Source organism: Telmatherina bonti (genome assembly GCF_933228915.1).
Source record: "Telmatherina bonti genome assembly, chromosome: 14".
NCBI lineage: Eukaryota > Metazoa > Chordata > Actinopteri > Atheriniformes > Telmatherinidae > Telmatherina > Telmatherina bonti.
In genome coordinates, this window is record NC_136612.1 from 22,174,603 (window position 1) to 22,189,616 (window position 15,014).

The 15,014-nt window shown below is 39.2% G+C and overlaps 1 protein-coding gene across 1 annotated transcript; it reads right to left on the bottom strand.

The window, feature by feature from the left end:
• Positions 1-172: 172 nt before the first annotated feature.
• Positions 173-14,294, bottom strand: iqck (IQ motif containing K; the record flags this gene model as incomplete). Its single annotated transcript, XM_079253061.1, has 7 exons — positions 173-192; positions 4,990-5,101; positions 11,946-12,030; positions 12,567-12,644; positions 12,770-12,822; positions 13,568-13,665; positions 14,249-14,294. The coding sequence occupies 7 exons, from the start codon at positions 14,292-14,294 to the stop codon at positions 173-175; spliced, it is 492 nt and encodes a 163-aa protein (XP_079109187.1).
• Positions 14,295-15,014: the final 720 nt, after the last annotated feature.

Consider the following 15,014-nt stretch of genomic DNA (forward strand, 5'->3'; position numbering starts at 1 on the left):
TATAACTTGGACAGTTATTGTTTGACATGAAACACAGGAGGGAAAGACAGTTGAGCAACGTGCATCCTTTTCATTTTTGTAAATCAGATTTCATGAGCTCTTCAGAGCTGCTCTGTGACATTTGAGAAGATGTTTAATCTTCACCAGACACAAATAGCAGAGAGCTGAAGGTTTAGGGCTCAGCAGGGGGCACTGCAAAAATTCAACCATAACAGCTTTGCTGTCATGTGATAAGACACAAAAACAAAATGCAGCATGAGCAAAAAAAGTACCAAACATGTACATGTTGTGATGTGAGCTTGGAGGAGACATTATTCTACTGGTAAGTTTGCAGATTACTTCCTTTTTTCTTCTTTTAAACATTTTAAAATGTATGACAAAGATAAATGAGCAACCTTTCAAACTAGTATAATTGAAAAAATGAAGAGATTTTTTGCTCCTGTGTTCAAAAGTTGTCAAGTCATCCACCAGTTATCTTAGTGATGTTCTTAATTGTCTGTTTCCCTGGCAGGGTCATTTCAACTCCTGATAAACAACATAGAAAGTGTTACTCTGAAAGGCAAGTCTTGCTATTATTCCTGGCTTAAATGGAGATGCTATAACCTCTCTTGAAGAGTGATATGTATTGCTAAGGAAAAAGAAAAAGACAGATCCAGGAAATATGGTTATCTCACGGTGAGAAATCAGCTGGAGGTGCAGAGAGATAATATTAAGTCTGTTACTGGAGGTTCCCCCTGACAGCATAATGGGAACTGAGCTGTATGGCATTCATTTGTTGGGTAAGACTCATAAAAGGAAGCAATACATCAAAGAGGCAAAGAGAGCAATAAAATGATTAGACGTGGATCTTGGACATAAATTCTTGTCTGGACACAGCCAACTGGTTACAGACTTTACAATGACTTATTTGAAAGATCACTTTGGCCAGGTTGACATCAAGCTAATATTCTTTAAAAGCTTTTAACATACCAGGAAAAACAGTGTCCACACAGCTAATGACTTCTGTTAACTGTGGCATCGCGTCTGCCCAAGTGTTTCAATGTTGAGATGGAGACTGGGATTTTTCCACAGGTTCAGTTACAGTCAGGAAATTTCCCAGTTGTGGACCTAGCTGCTCTGAGGAGTGAGGGGATGGCGCCTGGATGGACACAGCACAGCTGCCATGCTGGGATCTTTCCAGATGATCTGTCATCATGAAACCCACTGGAAACAAACGAGAATGGTATCTTTAGTGTGTTGGTTGTTTTAATTCTAATTAATGAAGCGTGTAGAAATGTTCACACCACAAAATAAGCGGTTTTTGAAAATTGTGACAATTTTTCAAATGCAACAAATCGATACATTGAAAAAACAAAAATAAACTCAAACTGCACCAGATTCAAGACAGTAAAGAAAGGTTGACAGATTTTTTTTTGCTGCCCCCTAATGATAGTTGATTCAGCATCCATCTTGCATCCTATCTGTCCTTGAAGTTCTCTCCAGTAACTAAAAGTCAGTCCGATGTCTTTTGTCTTATCTCATGCGCAGTCCCTTTGTCTCTTTCTGTTCTCCTCTTCCTCTAATAATGTCATCTTGGGCTTTCTGATCCGACATGGTTCTCTTCAAAACATGACAGTGTGTTTCTTTCCAGTTGCTGGCATGTGATGCGGTGTGTAAAGCAAAACTTATGTGCAATGTGTGGTTTCATACCTAAAGTTGTACTTTTTTCAGCCTCATTACACTACAGGGCTACAGTGGCCCTAGAAATGTACATAATAAATGCTATGGCATCAATATGATTTCAAAAACAAATATTTTTAGGTTTGTGATTTACTTTTATTACAAAAAATTTAATCGGGTAAACACAGCTTGGATAAGCCTCTTTTTAAAACACGCCGTACCTAACTTTACAAGTTGTGCAACTTCAAATTAAGAGCTTAAAATCCTTCTTATTTTTTTAAAGACAAGCTGGTGCATTTAAAGTTCAATTTTATTCATTCATTCATTTTCCTAATCGCTTAGTCCAATAAAGCGTCACGGTGAAGCTGGAGCCTAACCCGGCAGTCTTTGGGCGAAAGGCTGGGTACACCCTGGACAGCTTGCCAGTCAATCCCAGCAGTTCCATTTCAGATAATTTTTTTTTTTTTTTTGTATTACAGGTACTTCTTCCATCAAGTTCACCGGCAACATTTTTTAAAGTCATGTTATCTGAAACAGTAAAATGAGGATTAGACTAACTTCTTAAAGGAAATACTGGACAGATAGGAACAAATTTGTTCTGGCTTTTGCACAGGAGGGTTTATATTGCTTTGTTCAACCAGGTTGTACTGAAGAACGGTCGTGCAGTGATTCATGGACTGCTGAAACCTACACCTGCCCAGTGACCCGTCAACTTTAGCCTTTTTGCCATACCCGTGTGAGCCTGCTCTTTTATCTCTGCCTTATTGTTTTGTTTTGGGTTTTTTTGCATAACTTTTTGACTAATTCTGATTTTAGGCTACGGAATGGCAGAAGAGGTATTGCATGCTGGGGTCAAATGAAATGAGTGCAGCTGTTACTGGATCAACTTAAAGAGCTTGCACACATAGGGAAGGGGGTGGGGATTCCTTAAATAATTTCAACCTCTTTCAGCTTCTGTCTCTTGCACTAAACATAGTTCATTTATCCATCGGCGCTCGCTTCATTACGCTCACAGCAACAACAGGCTAAACCAGCAAACAATCTGCAGCTTCAGCATTGTCCTTCCTCCCCTCCCTCTGAGCCTCTACATCACAAATTTTTTCTGGTTCCTTCCCACTCTTCTCCATTTCAGATTGTGTTGAAGAAATCTAAGTTTCTGTTCAGGTCAACTGTCTGGACAGACTGTCTTGTAAACTCACAAGCTCTTTCACACATGCACATACACACACCCAGGCCCCTGCTATTATGTCAGGTCAGCAGCAGCAGCAGCACAGTGGAAGAATGTTCGTTGGCCTGCCACGGCTACAGCGAACGCCTTTGTTGTGTGGAATGTGTCAGTGTGGGGACAACCTGCACTTATGATGGAGTTGTTCCATGTTAGTGATACAAATATTCATGGTTGGCTTTGATGAGCATGTTAGGGTGGATCTTCTTTGCAGATGAACTTTTGTTGTCAGTTTGCCTTAGCACACCTGAATGAAAGAATAATAATCTGGATTGTTTGGTTACTTAAGCAAGAGGGATTGTGGGAATTAAACCAATGCTGACACATAGGGAGACGCTTTTGTAAGCAGTCCATGAACAAGCCATTTCGTATGATGTCATATGTAGTAAAAAGCTGATTGAACTAAACTAAAAGAATAAACAGGGGAGTTTTCCATGTAGACAATACAATGAACCATACATATTGTTATGGTGTATTTAAATGCACTATTTGTAGCTAATGATCCAACAGGCTTACCAGTAACAATGTTCTCCAATAGCCATATGTTATTTTTAACATTTGGCTGCATTAAACTATGAAAAAGTTCTTTGTCTTCTGTGATTTTTTTGGCCCTACGGTGTATTGCAGAAAAAGGTGCGTATTTTCTTTTAGGGATAAAGGAGTTGTGGTCATCAAGGTATGCAAATGCTAGTCTGTCAAAGTTTACGATATTTGAAAGAGCTGATGAGAAAATGCTTAAAGTCAATGAGAGAAAATTACAATTAGTTTTTCAATGTCGTACTTTCTTAGCTACTAACCATCTCTGAAGGGAAATATTTGCCCCCTGAGGATAATGGTTGGTCATCTACTGGCAATGATGCTTCTGTTGGATACGACATCACATCCATCCATAATAATAACATACCAGAAGCAAGACATGTTGGAGATGATTCTGAAGCTTTTCCTAACTGTGACTGGGAAGCAGAATTTAAATATTTAGGAGAGTTTTGTGATGTTGTTGAGGCAGCCGAGGTAGAAAATATAGAATATATAGAATACAGAAATATCTCTGCGAGCAGCATAGGTTCAAATAGTGTTGATTTTACTGTCACCACAAACTCTGGTTCATATTCAACTTTTTTTTTTAACAAAAGAAGTAAAACACACTGATATTGTTAGGTATGCATTAGATGCCACATTTCCCCATCTTACTGAAGCCTGTGTTTACACTAAAGGAATCCCCTGCGTGCTAAACTGATGCCCAGGTATTCTCAACAACCTGTGTGTGGTGAAATGTGAGAAGTAGTTTGGTGTAGACAAAACAAAAAGACAAACAATAGCTTTACCCTTTCAAGGTTAATCTATATGTCACATATTAAAAGATCCTCTGTCATTAATCAAATTATTGGACAAATAGAACCTAAATTGTAGTCTGGCACAAACTGGTTTGAAATCACTTGCAGTGTTTTGTGTTTGTGTGTCTTTCCAAGGACAAAGTTTCGCCTCTATCCTTGAGCTCTAATGCCAGTCAGTCACATCGGACACGGGTGTGCATTCTCAGCTGCTGTGCTCCATCCTTCATGTATGCACCGTACACAGACACACCAGCTTATATTTCTCTGCCTCTTTTCTCCAACTCCTCTCTTTCTCTGCATGAATCCCCACCCCCACCCCTTGCCATCTCATCAGACAAACACACCCTGAGCCCTGTAGACATCCTTTCTCTTTCTTATTTGCAATCTTCTCTCTGTGTCTTTATCCCTGCCACTGCCCTCATTCTTTCTGAGTCACTGCTGCCAGAATCCTCATCTCTGAGCTTTAACATCAAAGCAATGTCAGGAGGAATACTGTATCTCTGCGGCAGTTTAGGTGTGTGAGGCTGTGCTATGCAGGGCTGACGCAGATTATATAAGCATGCATTTGCATAAACATGAATGAGTAGGTATCTATGCATTATTTTTTGTAATCTCATAAGAGGTTAACATGAAAGCAGGATGTTGTTGGCCACAGGAGAAAATTAAGGTCAGTTGTATTATGTTGCAAGGATACTGGGGCCTTTTTTTTTTTTTTAGTGATACCTCGTGACTAAGTCCATTGTGTTAGCGTGTGGGTGCGTGCATGCTCACCTCGCCTCTCTTGTCGCGCCCAAAAACGGTCAACAGTTTTGGCAAAGTCACGGTTCCATCTCAGCTCCCTCTGCCATTGGCGCAGCTCCTGCACATCTGGCCGAGCCCGAATCTATAACAGCAGCAGCACATGTGCAAAAGAAGCACATGCAAACAAGCAAACATCATCAATAGCTTTATTAGACTGCAAACTAATGAGTACCAATAAGCTGACAGGGTTCAAAGTGACCCATTTACATTGCCTGCTCATAATTCTTTTGATATATTGTTGCTACACAGTGAAAATGGCTCATTTACTGTGCTGAGATATATAGTCTGATTACAAACCATCATTGTGTGTCAGGTCAGTGACAGTATTTACACCAGCCAGTAAATCAAGTTTATAACGAATATATTATACACATATATAAACAAACACCAACAACTTGAAATAACTTCATAATGATGCCATCAGATAAAAACCCTCCTGTGGATGTATTTCTCAGTTCTAAATGCTATTTCTATTTTTTCTTTCAAATAATCTAATCATATCATAACTGATTTATAGAGGATTTCTCATAATAAAGAACAGCACAAAGTTCATTAAAAAATAACGTAATTAAATATCAAATTAAAATAATTTCAACATCAAAATAAACAGAAGTCCTAATATACAAAGGCACTTAACGTAACCAAATTAAAAACACGCTCGTATTCATTCATGATCTCTCACAAGTGTACAGATACAGCACACAAAAGCACCCACCCCCCAACCCAACAATGTACATACAACTGGGATGAAATGTAACGAAGCATATTTACTGACATCTTTGACTACTTACTACAGCACAGTAAGACAAAAACTTTTTAATGATAGTAACGTAACATAATTTACATCCAGAAAACAACTTCTCCTGACAGGACACAGCTTTAACTCAGTCATCAAAGATATGTTAATGCTCCCTGCATGTTTATGCATTAGTAATAAGCTACTGTATAACATGAAAATAGAGCACCAGCAAAAGCCATCTCAGTATTAAGTGAATCTTCTTCTCCTCAGTTTTAGTGGCAAGGACAATTAGCTGATCCTGATCCTGTTACTTAAGAAATTGATACGTGAGACTTTCAATTTGTGAATATTTTTAATTAAAGAATTTGTATTTCACTTTAGTGACACTGAAGAACTTTTTCTAATTGTTGGTATGTAGTTGTACTTTTCTATGTGGCTTAGAAAAATATTACTCTAGTGGCAAATTGTTTACCTTAATTTCACCATATAATCTTAATTAGTAACATTATATGAATTTATCAATTCATAAATTTATTAACCCTTTTGGAGTTATTCTAAGAAAATTTCTAATTTTATATCAAGAAATCAAAAGGTTGCAACTTGAAAGTGGTAAGTCATCAAGTAAATGAGAATATGTTGAATATGAACTCGAGGGAGAAAATGTGTTCATCTCTTTTGCATAGCAAACCAGAATCTGCAAATATCTGAGAAAATACTTCATGAACAGTGATGAAAGTTTCTTGTGCATGCTTTCTCTGAAATCTGTCCTGTATCAGTAGATTGTCTTTGATCCTCGAGGAAACCCCTGTATCTGTTGTGTGTTTATGTGTGGGCTTCTGGGTTTCCTGAGACTACTAAAGAGGTTTGCTGTTTAAGATTAAAGGAAAATGTCCCTAAAGAGCTCAGTCTCTGATTCCATTTTCACTGCTGTTCTTTATCTTCTCCCCCCTTCAGTCACTGGTGTCTCATATCAACACCTCACACCCTCCTGAGATTCTCCAACACATCAATGTTTCATCCCTCTCCATCCACCTCTGTCCTCTCTCCTCAGCATGCCATCCCACATCTCCGCTCTCCAGTCTTACTTCCCACTGCTCCATTCGACCCCAACATTCTCCCAAGAGCCTGGTTGGGTGGCAACAATAGTGTTGCTATTCGTGGGTATGAAAGTGGGCCTGTTATATAAGGCTGGCCATTGGTTGAGGAATGGATAAAACCAGTGAGCTCCAGTAGCTAATTCACTGGGTGTCATGGTGCTGAAACAGCCCCTCTTGCTGATGGGAGAAAAGCATAGAAATGGAAATGAGGGGTGAGGGTCAGGACGGGTTGGGGGTTGGAGTCTGTTGTGTTTGCTCACCACCTTCTTGTGCAGTCTTTCAGTGTGCATGTGCCATTCCTCCTCTCTGTCTATTCCCATTTGTTTCCCTTAGAAATATTTTATCTGTCATTCTGCATCTGCTGCAATCAGATGCTCCTAAATGGCAGAAAAATTTTCTGAGCATTGAACAGTGTGTCACACATGACACTCGGGCTTGGGAAAGCTGGCTTATTATAGAGGCTTCATACAGGATGCTGACTGTTTGTGTGTGGCAGACAGAGACAAAGAGCTGAGCTGAGCGTGTGAGTGTTTTTGTTTTTTTTTTAAACCTGTCTGTGTGCATCAGCACAGCTGATTAGCTGGGTTAAGCTACTGTTTCGACCCTGTGTATAAAGACAATCTGTGTTCTTTGTGTGAGTTTATTATGCAGCCTCTGTGCATAAAATTTTATTTTAGTTTTTTTTTTTTATACATGTGTGCATGTTTTCACCATACCTCCTTGTTACACTCATTTAGTTTGTGACCACAGTATGCTATTATGGTCACTAATGTCACTGCACACGTGGCTGTGTCTGTTGTGCTGCGTGTGAGTCACTCATCTCGTGTTGTGTACAGTGCATGAAGGCATGGATTAAAGTGATTGGAAAATTTGTCCAGACATTGCAGGGTCAGACATCCACATGTGTTAGTTGAGATGCAAAAACACAACCATAAGCAAATAACCACATACTGAAAAATCACACATTACTACAAAAAAAGCAGGAAAGATGGACGCCATCTTGAGCCCAACCGACATCTTCTTACAACACCGGCAGCTGCACAACCTCATACACAAACCACACATCCACAAATTGCATAATTGTGCACACTTTCTCAAATGCATACTTCAGCCCCACTGCACAGCCTTTCAAGCTGCTCTATTTTTTGTACAAACCTGCCTGCAAGACTGAGCTCCCCTTAAAGTATCACACTGCAGCAGAATGGCTTGTTTGGCTGCAGTAATAATCACCAACACCAACAAGTCGTAATATGACACAACACCACTTTGCTCCATCTTCTCTTCACATTTCATCCATCTTTATGTCAAGTGATGCCTGAATCAAGGCTTAAGCAGCTCGTCACCTTGTGGTTTGATACATGGCTCTGTAGACTCACTACATGGCTGCAGTGACCTTACGATGGTGTTTAAAGCCCAAACAGACAAACATAATCCTGTACTCCATTTATTGCAGAAAAGAGAGCAGTTCCTGAATGTCCTGAGTGGCTGTGACATTCTTTCTGCATGAACTTCACTGCACGTGACTGGTCAACTGACTTAACCCTGAACATCAGTTCAAACTATTCATCTACTGCTGCCCTCAGATCATTCATCTGGAATCACAGACCTACTTCTGCTATTGACTATACAGTTCAATGGTGTGACTGTGTGTGTGTGTGTGTGTGTGTGTGTGTGTGTGTGTGTACAGAATTTGTCAGTCAACTCTATTATACTGAATGGACGCCACTCAGTGTGTAAGCAATGCCCCATTTCTTACAGCAACAACAACTGGGCCAGTCCAACAAGAGAAGAACCTGAAATCCATTAATTCATTGAGTTCCTACTTAATCCAATTTAGGGTTGCAGGAGGTTAAGGGCTGTATCCTGGAAAAGAGGGGGAGGGTATACCCTGGTTAGATGAAAATCTTGAGACAAATAAGCTAATGACAACAATGATAATAATGATAGAAATAAAGATCCTAAAACCAATAGATAAAAATGTATATGTAGGTTTGTGACAAAAACTACTTCAGTATACATGGAGGATGTAGAGGCAGGAGTCAAATGCCAGGTGAAAAGGATATTCTTACTGGAAAGTAACAGAAGTAACAAAACTAACCAATGAAACAAAAAGGAGAAAAAAAACAGGACTAGGAAACCAAGGGAAATCAGCATGGAGACAACAACAGCGGGTCTGGAAATAAACAAACCAAACCAAAGTACTGAGGGATAATATCCCAATGAGGAGCAGGTGGGATGATCAAGACCAGGTGTAGTGAACAGGAAATGAACACAAAGGAATGACCTTACAACATAAAACAGGAAACAAAAACAATGACAATAGAACAAGTCACTTGCTTAGTTTAGTGAAGCACAGCAAATAAACAATGAGGGTCTGTGTTTACCACAGAAGTATCAAAGTCAGTAAAAATATTTTTTTCATATAGCACACACGTTTGCATTTAAAAAAGGGACAAAAATAAACACGACTGAGATGAGCAAGAAAAACATCTCATATCACTGGTGGGTTCTGTTTCACTGGACACACAGATTATATGACATGAGTTTTCGTTTTTATAGAAGTGGAAAAGAATTAGCTCCTCAGCTACCATGTGTGTTTGCTCAATAAATCTTTCTGAACCTGCAACTTGAGATAGTGAGTATAAGTGAAGTAAATGCAATCCTCTCTCTTACCATAAACTCATAATATTGACAGTTTAATTGTGGTTTATTACACAACAGCCACTCTGCTCTAACTCAGCTGACCAGACTTGAGTAATCCTCATATGTAGAAAGAGTATGAGACTATGTGCATATATGCAAGTGTGCGTTACAGCAGGCATGGAGGAATGGATTAGAGTTGGGATAAGGCACACGGTGTAAAGACGATTATGCAATATGTTTAGGCCTAGCAGCTCTTTAAAGTTATACATGAGTGGAACAAGAGACAATCACATTGTCTGGGTCATAGATGTGAGCAAGTTTGTGTGACTGACTGTATGTGTGCATCATTTGCACTGGTGCTCTTTTTCAGTCGTCAGTGTTGTGCTGACAGAGATTAATAATGGAGGGATAAAATTCCACTTGATGAAAACACTCTCCATCCCTGCATCCTGGGATTTGGTCTGTCTGTCTGTCTTTTTTTTTTTTTTTTTTTTTACCAGAACACACTTACTCAAATACACACATTCACTGCAGTTAGGGAGTCAGTGCTGCGTCAGATGGGTTATATAACAGCCAAGTAAGTGAGGGGGAAAAAGAGAGTATGTAAGTTAAGGGGATGGGGGTGAGGAGAACTGAGCCTATACTGCTCGAACATTGTAGCACAAAATCCCATAATCCTATTATACTCTAATAAACCCGTGAAAATATTCAGTAGTACTTACAAATCTCACACTGGAGCATATTTGAGTGAAATGAAGCTTGTTATTGATCACCAAGATATGTGATCTGTGAAGAACAATGTCCTGATTGGACAATCATGTAAAAACATTACAATTTGGAGACTATAAATAATTATGTTCAATTATTACATACTGGCATATCCCAGTACAAGTTTTAGGGTACTTTTCCTGCTTCACTGTTGACTTCGGATGTCCTCGTCTCTGCTCTGCTGCTTTTTGTACAGTTAACTGCAGTTTTTTTTTTTCCAAGTCAAGGAAAAAGCAGTTGTGACACACAGCAGTCCCTGTCAGGACTCTGTAAACCCAAAATACCTCCACCTTGTGTCCCTTAAATAAGTCATGACCCTCTGAGCCTGTGAGAAGAAAATCTTTTTAACTGCAGACATAGACTGTGCAGTATTTCTCACCTATGTGTGTTTTTCTTTTTTAAGCTAACTGCAGATTTTCTTCCATCTTGTCCCAATCCTAATCTGGCACTACTCTGCAACATCAGCTTGCCTTTCTCCTCCCTTTTGTCATCCATCTGACAATGTTCCAAACATAGCTTCATCCTTCTACATAATCCCCTGCTCCCTCTCCACTGACTATATGTCTCTTTCTGGTTGCTCTCTTTCTAGCTCCCTTGGGGTGCCTGTCTACAGTGTCAACAGCGGCCCTTCTGAACCCTCTCTCATTTTGGAGTAAACAGTGCTGATGGACAAGCAGCTGGCTCAATGCTGCCACCATGTGAGCTGTGGTGAACTGGATCTTGAGCTGCGAAAGCCTAAACAAGAGTGCTGCTCCCTGCTGTTACGAGTGCAGTCCAAAACTTGATACTTGCACAAATGCAGTGATCACCTGTTTTAAGTGCACCTCCCAAAATGCTGCATGCTTGAGTGCATTTATCGTGTACTGTAATAATGCAGCTGGCATCTGTTTCTCATTATGATTTCCACAAAGAAGATGAAGCTTAAATAGGACAGCAAAAGCAGACATAAATGAAGACCTTCCAATAAATAAACAAAACATGACCCATGCTTGTCCTGACCCTGCAGAAGGTTGTGTAGCTATCTGTGTGAGAGTGAGGCAAAATTTGCTGCTGTTTGCCTCTGGCTGTGTCTGTGTACGACTATTTATATCAGAGTGCCACAACGCCCACACAGGAAGGAATTAAAGCCTGGCATCACTGATGACATAATCAGTGAATGAAACTGCAGCCTCTGTGGAAGACAGGCTTTCCAGCAAGATGGTATTATACAACAAGATCCCTCTGTAGGGTAAAGCACATGCAGGAGGATGTCTATTGTAACCTAACATGACCACACTCACTCACACACACACACACACACACACACACACACACACACACACACACACACACAAACTACAGGAAGAAAGACTCACTGATCTTAAGGACTGACTTCATTATTCCTTCAAGCATTCTGTTTCTTAATAATCCTGTTTTTTACACACTAATGTCCTCAGTCAGTGTAAAAGACAAGTGTATTGCTACAGACACAAGAATATGTGAGTGGAAATTCATATAAATGTAAAATTTCCCATGTTTTTCTGACATTTTTTTAATCTATTTTTTTTCATTCTTTATGAGAGTTATCAGCCACATCCCAGGACCTGCAGCTTAACTCCCACCAATGCTGTCTCTGCACCCCCAACTGCAGTACACATGGGATTGTACAGAAAGCCCATAAAGAACATTGCCTAGTGTACCTTATATCCCCTCCAGAAAGCCTGGATGAGCAGTGCAGCCTGTTCCTCACTCAGGAGCAGAAACAGAGGGATGGGAGGCCTAGGGCTGGAGGAAACAGAAAAAAAACCAAAACAGATGAGATGAGGCAGCAGTGATTTTGATTACTTTCTCCTCACAAATGAAACACTGAACTGGTGTGAATGTTTCATTGCACACTAGTTCAGTGTGCTACACTAACTAATATAGGTGTTCAGTGTTATAATTTTAAGTTTAACAGCTGTAAAAATTGCAAAGCAACTTGTAAACTGTATTTTGGTAATGGACAGTAGAAGTATCCGCTGCACAGTAATACATTTTCAGTGATTTAATTCAATTTTATTAAAGAAACAGTTGTTTCATGAATATGAGATTAAAGAATAGATTCTTACGTAACCATAAAAATACACCTGCTAACTGCATTTTCAGTCCCTACATTATACATTACTGTAACTTTAATATATTTTGATAAGTACCTCTATAAGCACAACCAACACAAATTGTGTCAATAGTCAAATATTTCCAGATATAACTGCACCCAAAATATATGTGTGTATGTGTAAAAGAAAGAGAGAGACAGAGCGATGGGTTGATGAGTCACTCACTGCATGCTGAGCCAGTTCTTCACAAAAGGAATGTCGTGAAAGTTCACTGCGATCTGTCCCTGCCTGCGAGGGTTATGACTGAAGACAGACGAAAAACATGACACATGATTTCTGATCATTCACTAACAAGTTGACATTTGAATGAAGCTGTGTTGTGAAAGGAGATAGGTGTGATGGAGAGAGATGTGTGGGAGGGCCCTTACTTGTAGAGCCACTCCGTTAGAAAGTCACAGGGCATAAATGCTGTCATTTTCTTCTGAAACAGAAGAAAGGTTAAGCGTTAAAAAATTCTTAGGAGTAAAAAAACAGTGTTTTCAGTAAAATATAGGTGTCAGTGTTCAATGAAACAACAAAGTGCTCATTTTGGGGACGGGAATGTTCAATGCATCCCAAAAGACTATTTAAAATCTGAAAAAAGAGAATAGTGGTAATTATTTAAACATTCAAAATAATATGAAGAAAAAAATCCTTTATCTTTATGCTAAATATGAACCGGATACCAGCAACATTTAAAAATGAAAGCTGGGAAAGGGATAACAAGAGACTGAAATAGTCAGTGCAATACTGATAAAACAACACCTGATAAAACATCTCACAGTAAGGTTTACAGTAAAGATGAACAGAAAGGGCCAAGCAGGGGAGAGGCAAACCAGTCAGTGAAAGACTCCATTAACTAATTGTTGCAAGAACTCTGGGAATAATCTTTACTGTTTGAATGTGAAAACTTATGCAACACAAACTGGTGCATGGATGTGAGCAGAGATCTTTGCTTCATTGCTTGTTAAAACTAGCTTGTTATTAATACAAAGTTTATCAATCAGTATTGGTGATGGTACGGTATATACAGGTTTCAGAGTGACATGTGCTGCCGCCAAGGTCATCCCTAAGCCATGAGGTCTAAAACAAAATCTGCCTGCTTGTTTGCTTTTATCTATTTACATTTTTACATATGGCCAGTGTTTTTTTTTTCCAATTATATATTTCAGAGAAGATATTCAGACCTCAAAACAGCATTGCTTCTGAGCTTCTCTGAGCAAAGCCTCCAGTCCTGGTAGCAGCACAGGAAACACTCTCTTCTCCAAGAAACTTGAGACAGAACCTAACACAAACACAAAAAGACCATAGTATGCAATATGCAGCATGTTGATACATGATTAATAAATTCAGAAACTATGCAATGTTTATCCTACTTTCATAGATTTGAGAAGATGATGCAGAAGGCTGAGCTTTTAGAAAATCAGAGTAACCAGAGCGTGCAGGGTGGAAAACAGGGGGGTCAACATCTTTAAGAGGAGCACCAGCCCCAAAACCCTAATAAAATCACAATTACTGCAAGGTAAGGCTAATGACAAAATTAAAGTAAATACAACAAATACTGTTGGCTTTACTTGTGCAGCTCACCTGGTTTGTTGTGATTGTGTGGGACATGGGGAACCTGGAAAGATGAGATTTCTCTGAGGCGCTATTTGTCCAAACAGCAGTGTGAGGACTGGGGATCTCTGCTTCAAACTCTTTAAAAGCAAACAAATCAACTTTTTTTTCTCTTTCAACTTTATATACACACACACACACACACACACACACACACACCACACACACACACATATATATATATATATATATATATATATATATATATATATATATATATATATATATATATATAGTCATTGCAACATTACCTTCACACACTTGTTGCCAAAGGGATTTTTCATCTATCTGTGCCATTATTTACCCTCCGTGCCGTTTTGTTTCCAGAGAACTGTTGGTTGCCAAGGAAGTAACCATTACCAAACTTCCTGTGTAAACAGTGGGAGGCGGCGACTGGAAAGCGACTGTACAATATTATTGATAATATTTTTTTAAATTTCACAATGTTAATCTTTTAGTAGATTTTTATTTTTTGAAAAACGGGTCCAAAGAGAAACAGTCGCATGCGCTAATTTGAGTGATATGGCAGAAGGTCATTTTACCAGCGTTGTTCTCAGCATGGCATATTCATGGTACAGTCCTGTGTGCTCCCCAAACTCACCACTAGAGGGTAGCAAATAGCTTAACATTGGTAACGCTGCAGGTTCGTCATGAATGTTTTTACCAGGGATGGACAACTCCAGCGCTCGCGGGCCGCAGTTCTGGACTAGTCTGCTAATTAAGTCTGAGGTGTCAGGTGTGTTACAACAGGGAAAGACCCAACACTTGCAGGACTGCAGCCCTTGAGGACTGGAGTTGCCCACCGCTGGTATAGTTCATAGATATAAATAATTAAAAAAAAAAAAGAAAAAAAAAAAAAAAAAAACCTAGCTAGTTTTTGCTTAAAATTTCATTTTTTTTTTTTTTTATCAATCTCAGCTGGGTCAGTAAATTCTTTGTCTTCACCGAACCCTCTTCCTAGTATTTTTTTGTTTTTAATTTATGCAATAATGCAGTACCATTTTCTTCTCAAATGTA